At 44.2% G+C, this 6,605-nt stretch overlaps 1 protein-coding gene across 6 annotated transcripts in view; it reads left to right on the top strand.

Annotated features, from left to right (window-relative positions):
* Positions 1-1,874: 1,874 nt before the first annotated feature.
* The window catches only part of mfn1a (mitofusin 1a), a 21,065-nt gene continuing 16,334 nt past the window's right edge, over positions 1,875-6,605 (top strand). For 2 of the 6 annotated variants that reach the window (XM_044219562.1, XM_044219563.1), the window contains exons 1-5: positions 1,876-2,742; positions 2,844-2,963; positions 4,034-4,169; positions 6,064-6,226; positions 6,448-6,572. In XM_044219562.1, the coding sequence (XP_044075497.1) occupies positions 2,849-2,963; positions 4,034-4,169; positions 6,064-6,226; positions 6,448-6,572 (539 nt within the window). In that variant the 5' untranslated portion in view covers positions 1,876-2,742; positions 2,844-2,848. Of the gene's footprint in view, positions 2,743-2,843; positions 2,964-4,033; positions 4,170-5,189; positions 5,307-6,063; positions 6,227-6,447; positions 6,573-6,605 lie in introns of those variants that run through there. The other 4 variants (XM_044219561.1, XM_044219564.1, XM_044219565.1 and 1 more) reach the window with 4 other exon arrangements.

The raw sequence follows: 6,605 nt of genomic DNA, 5'->3' as shown, positions 1-6,605 counted from the left end.
GATACTGTTAGCACGAGTAGCATCCGGCAGTACTGCAGGCAGCAGCAGAAGTACAGCGGTGGTGGATTAATGCTTGTTACAGTATTTGAAGAAGTGGAGGATCAGTGTTGGTCGTACAAATGTAGAGACTGAAACACACACACACACACACACAGACACACACAGACACACACACACACAGACACACACACCCCCTCCCTGTCAGATAAGCGGGGTGTGGTCTTCAGTCTGACAGGGTGATGAAAGTTAATTTGGATGCTGATCAAACAGCAGCGACCGTTTCCTTTGAATCTGACTGAAGCTGATAGCTGATAGACACACACACACACACACACCCCTCTCACACACACACGCTGTATTATTACATCATTATTACATCACTCCTCGCTGTCCTCGTGCCCACACAGCTCCTCGCACACAACGGTAAAGACCAAACGGCGACCGCTCTGTAAACATCTCTGTCTTTCCACTGAAACGAGTCTCATGAACATAGAATGAAGAAAATAAAGTTGTGTTTGAATGAAGCTCAGCTGTTTGTACAGACGGCTGCCAGGATAAAAAGGATAAATGTTTTTGTCTCTCAGATACTTTAATGAATAAATGAGTCTTGGTTTGAACGTGTGAGCAGCAGGAAGCGGATCTGCTGTAAACCAGCTCAGCCCCACCTGCTGGACAGAAGCGCAGACTGCAGCACTCTGACGCTGTGAACTCACAGCTACTGCTGTTCATGTAGAAACAGTAACTATCAGTCTGAACCGCTTCAGCACAGCAGAACGATGCTGACGTTACTCAGAAACAGGCTTTTTAATTGAACCACATTAGGACTCATTTTGTAACGAAAGGATGTAAAAAAGTGTTTAATTTTGAAGATAAAACTAAACTAAACAAACTGAATTAAGAATATAATGCTTGAAAGCAGCAGCAGACTGTTTATTATCTGAATGACTGTTGAACCAACACGCATCTGAACATTTAATAAGAATAATAACTGACTATAAGATAAAGATAATGAGCGGGTTCAAACCTTCTTGCCCTGAACTGAAGGAAGCAGCTTGTTTAATTCAGTCTGAAAGAAAGCGTGTTGTTTCATCATCACAAAGCCTGCAGCGTCGTTGTGGCGCCCCCTTTGGGTCGAGCTCAGAATGCTTTGGAGCCTCTTCCCAAACACGGACTGAAGATTTATGACGATTGGACAAATCGTTAATGAGTTCTGGCCAGTTTCCTGCTAAGCCCCTCCCTTTGCGAAGATATTTTGGTCGATGGCGGCCATGTTTTCCAACCGACCTTGCTCATTTGTAATAGAAATGCGTATATCTATCGCTGCTCCTGTATAAAAATTTGGTTTGATAGTCAACATTAAAAAAGTAGGCGCTCCCTGGTGGCTCACCTGGTACAAGCCCCCATTTCCTGTCTCTCTACAGCTGTTGGTGTCAAACAATAAATGCAAAAAATTATCTTAAATAAACAAATCCAAAAAGTAGATGTCACTTTACTGTTTTTCACATTGTGCTAATTAGTACAAAGTCCATCATGGCGGACTTGAATGGTCCAGGAGGCCTGTTTGTAGAGCGCACTGAGCTGCGTGAGGGGCGTGGCCTTTTTTTAGCTACAGCGCCACCATGTGGCCGATGGGGCTCATATTTCTGTGGAGGCACCTGCACATCATTTCCACTTACTGGGCCAAGTTTCACTCCAGCTCACGGGAGTTTGAGCCGAAGCGGCAGACGACAAATAAGAATAATAAGAATAAGAATAATAAGAATAAGAAGAATAAGAAGAATAAGAATAATACGAATAAGAATAAGAATAATAAGAATAAGAATAATAAGAATAATACGAATAAGAATAATAAGAATAATACGAATAAGAAATATTATTAATAAAGCGGCACAAACTCAGTAGTTCTAATTATATTTAGAAGGTTCCAAGTCTTTTGACTTTAATACTAAACACAGTTTGTCGGCTTCTTTCCCAAAACTCAACTTCTTACAATTAGTTTTATTAATGTTTTCAAGATATAGTCATACATATAATAAAATGACACCTTAAGGTAGATCGGATTTAAAAAGCTCTAATCCGTTTTTTATTTCATAGCAAATAAACCTTTATAAGTTTGATCCTTATTAGTAATCAATAAGCCCGTTTTTTCTCTCCCTGCACATTAATTCTTATTATTTTACATCATTTGTTTGATTTTTAACGTGAAAATAAATAAAACTAATAACACCAGATGTCGCTGACGTTCATGTGTCAGATTTTATGGATTAGGAGAAGTTTGGGCTCAGTGGCGCCCCCTGTAGTCCACCGAGTAATGTGTTAAAATATGAAGCAGTAACAAGTTACAGCCTTAAAATACCAAATCTGTCTGTTTATTGATTGATTTAGATTTGATGAGCACGGTTACGGTGGTGTGTAGTGCATTAAAGTATAAAGTGTTAATGATAATGGACCTTTAATAAAACACACACACCTGTGAGGGTGAGCAGGGTGTCGAGGCTGCAGGTGAAGCAGCTCTAAGTCCTGCTAAGAGGATCTGTCTACACACACACACACACACACACACACACACACACACACACACGCAGTGTAAGCTGAGGATTGCATGCGGAGGATCAGGTCAGTGGTTGGGAGTCTGATGTGGTCGATGTGTCGAACGGAGGGATGATGGGAGCTGACGGCGACTCGCTGTGGACGAACCCCGAAGACACGACTGACCTCTGAACCCGAGAGACACCGAACACGGTAAACACACACCTCTGCTCTGTGTGTGTGTGTGTTTTTGTGTTAATGCGTGTGTATGTGTAACCCTGTATGATATGTGTGTGTGTGTGTGTGTGTGTCAGGTGTCATGGACGCCGTGGATCCGTCTCCTCTGCGGCATTTTGTCGTGGCGAAGCGTTCGATCACCTCCATTTTTGATCAGCTGCTGGACTTTGTGAAGGACGGCTCATCCTTTGTGGACGGTCGGTCGACACACACACACACACACACACACACACACACACACACAGGCTGTAGGTGCTTGTTGCTCAGGTGTGTGTCAGAGTCTGTGTGATCTTGTGTCTCTCTGGAGATCAATAAAGTTATTTTAATTGATCTAATCGGAAGTCAGATAATATATTACAGACTGATTCACCCTGAACTAGCGCTGCAACAAACTACTTAGATAATCGATTAGTCGTTGAGTCATTTTTTAGGAACAAAAGAATCTCTGGTTCCTTTACTCCTCTGCGACAGTAAACGGAGGATCTTTGGGAAACACTGATCGATATTTTTCACAGCAAACAACTAATCGATCAATCGAGAAAAGAATCGACAGTGAAAGTAATCGTTAGTTGCAGCCCTACCCCGAACACAACACGGCGCTCTCGTCTTCATCGTCAGCTTGGTTTTAATGACTTCCTGCGGGTCAAACGGAGACGCGACTCGCTATGCTAACCTCCGCTAGTCAGCCTGCTGAAGCGCAGCTAGTTTCTGGGTCGAATGTTGAACAATGCAGAGATGCTGCTAGTGACCTGCAATACACCTGTAATAATGGACTCGTGTAGCTTGCTAGTCATCCGACCACTCAAAGCGCTTCAACTGATGGTAGCTGCTCATCAGTCTAAAGAAACTAACTATAATGCTAACTATAATGCTATAATCGTAGCATGAACATTTGATACTGACTCGTACAGAACAGGAAGTTCAGCTTGCAGTGTGGGGGCCCGACCCTCATGTGGGGGCTGACCCTCATGTGGGGGTCTGACCCTCATGTGGGGGTCCGACCCTCATGGTGGGGCCCGGCCCTCATGGTGGGGCCCGGCCCTCATGTTGGGACCCTCTGCGGGGCCCCGACCCTCATGTGGGGGTCCGGCCCTCATGTTGGGACCCTCTGCGGGGCCCCGACCCTCATGTGGGGGTCCGACCCTCATGGTGGGGCCCTCTGCAGTGAGACGCAGTCACCGTCTGCAGCACACAACACAAACCTTTGTTTCTAATGTTGGATGCAGAACGCGGCGGGTAAACATGTCTGTCTGTTGTGTGATGTCAGAGGCGTGGCGGGGCGATGACCTGGGCCAGGTGGCTGTGGAGGAGCAGAGTCTGGAGATGCAGAGCTGTGCCACCAAACTGTCGACCATCAGAGAGGTTCTGCTCCGGAGACACATGAAGGTGGCCTTCTTCGGCAGGTATTTCTGACCTGCTGAGCGTAACGGAGCAAACCCTACAAACACTAGCTTGACAAAACCTGCCGGGCTTTTTCTGGAGCTTTCAACCACATGTCATGATCTTACTCAGTGGAGGCTGAGATGTCACTTCAGGAAGTGGTCACATGATAAGAAGTGGTGGTGAACTATGGGAGAGATGTCAGTAACACCCACTCATATTACTGTAAATCAGTTTTCTGTAAGATCACGGCGATAAATGTTAAAATCACAAATGGAACAATCAAACTGATGTTCAGGGAACCGTTTCACATTTCATTTACACCACAGAAGTTTGGAAGAAGTTAAGGTTTTCATATCATCATCATGTGTTTCCACTAAAGAAAAATCAGCTTTTTGCCAAGTTAGTAAGTAGAAAATATACAGAAAGATAAAGCCAAAGTCAAGAAGCATGAATAGAAAACAGAACATTGACAATAAGATATGAATAAATATTAAAAAATCTGTACAATATGAATTATTGCGTATCAGCAGGACTGCAGCGCTCCTGAAGGGGAGTTTACATTTAGACATTATATCTGACAGTAAATATGTTTATTTAGTATTTTAGAGTTACACAGAGAAGACTTTGAAACAGTGTCATGTAGGGAGATCAGATCTACAGAAGATGTAACTACATAATGAAATACGGCATTTTACTAAATGAATTGTTTTGCCCGTAAAAAGCAGGAAAAGTGAAGCGCGGCCGTTCTAATTTCCACATTCGGCTTCCATCACCGCTGACAAAAGCATCAAATGAAACCAGAGAGTGCTTCAAGACACGATCGCAGATTCATTTTCTGTCGATCGACTAATCGATTAATCAACTAATCGAGAATAAAATAAGAAAACAACAGTTCTGCCTACTTACAAACTGTGAAACGTGACGAGCGAAACGCTGAGAGAGAGCGGCGCCTCTGATTCCTGAAAACTGACCTGCTTTCTGTTGAACGGTTGTGCTGAGAGCCGATAAACTTATCTCTGATCCGCAAACTGCTGCGGCTTCCTGCTTCGCTGAAACGCATTCGGAGCACCAACGGTCAAAACGTGATGAAATGTTTCTACATGCGAGCCAGAGGCCGAGCGCCTGTTGGCACTGATGATGTAATAACTCCTCAGGAAGTGAGTTTCCCCGGAAAAGGGTGGAAATATTGATGTTTCTATGTGTTGATTAACTTCAGATGGTGCGTTTCTTTAGGAAATATTCTCCTGTGCTGTTTGTTTCCATAGCAACATGTTTGAAAAGTTTACTTTCTTCTCTCCACTCTCTGAGCTGTAAACAGTTTAAAATAATCCCAACTCAAGGTCCACTTACTAGCTTTTTCTGGAGCTTTTCCGTACAGTGGCGGAAAGTAATTAAGTACGTTTACTCAAGTACAATTTTGAGGAACTTGTACTTTGAGTATTTGCGTTTTCTGCTACTTTGTACTTCATGTTTTTAACAGCTGCACTTGTTACTTTGCAGATTAAGACATTTTGATAAAATATGATGAATTGTTCAACATTTTAAAATCAGCTCCGCCTCCGCAGATGCTAATATGCTAATCTGCTAATAATCGTAACTGTCACTAAACACAATAAAGTGAGTTGAGACTTTAAAGGGCCTGTGGAGGATCTGACCGCTTAATAATAAAGAGTTTAATGTTTCTGAATGAGAGATCAAGGAGACAGGTAATAAGACACTGTTCAGGTCTATTCACTAGCTGTTCTGGAGCTTTCAGTCATATCACATGGTCTTCCTCAGCAGATGAAGTTGCCTAAAATATTCAAATTTACATTTTTCTGAGCTCTTAGAGGACTTCTGATATTATATATCTTATAAAGTAAGTGATGATGATGATGGTGGTGGTGGTGTGGTGGTGGTCTGTCTCTGACTCAGGACCAGTAACGGGAAGAGCACCGTGATCAACGCCATGCTGAGAGACCGAGTGTTACCCAGCGGCATCGGTCACACCACCAACTGCTTCCTGAGAGTGGAAGGGACCGACGGAGACGAGGCTTACCTCACCACCGAGGGGACCAATGAGAGGAGGAGCGTCGGCGTACGGCTAACCCGCTTTAAAGGAACAGGCGGACATGTTGGAACCCAGATCCACAAACTGATCTGAGTTCATCTGTCACACTGTTTCTGTCATTATTCTGTCTTCCAGTCAGCTCAGCCACTGATAACTGCTGCTCCTCCTCCTGCTGCTCCTCCTCTTCCTCCTCCTGCTCCTCCTCTTCCTCCTGCTGCCCCTCCTCCTGCTGCTCCTCTCCTCCTCAGACGGTGAACCAGCTGGCTCATGCGCTCCACATGGATCCGACTCTGGACTCCGGCAGTCTGGTTAAAGTCTTCTGGCCTAAAAGCCGCTGCGCTCTGCTGAGAGACGACCTGGTGCTGATGGACAGGTAACACGCCGTCACACACCTGGTGCTGATCCT

The sequence above is a fragment of the Siniperca chuatsi genome, linkage group LG13 (genome assembly GCF_020085105.1).
Source record: "Siniperca chuatsi isolate FFG_IHB_CAS linkage group LG13, ASM2008510v1, whole genome shotgun sequence".
Taxonomy (NCBI): domain Eukaryota; kingdom Metazoa; phylum Chordata; class Actinopteri; order Centrarchiformes; family Sinipercidae; genus Siniperca; species Siniperca chuatsi.
The sequence above is the reverse complement of the archived record's forward strand: the minus strand, read 5'-3'. Positions and strand labels throughout refer to the sequence as shown.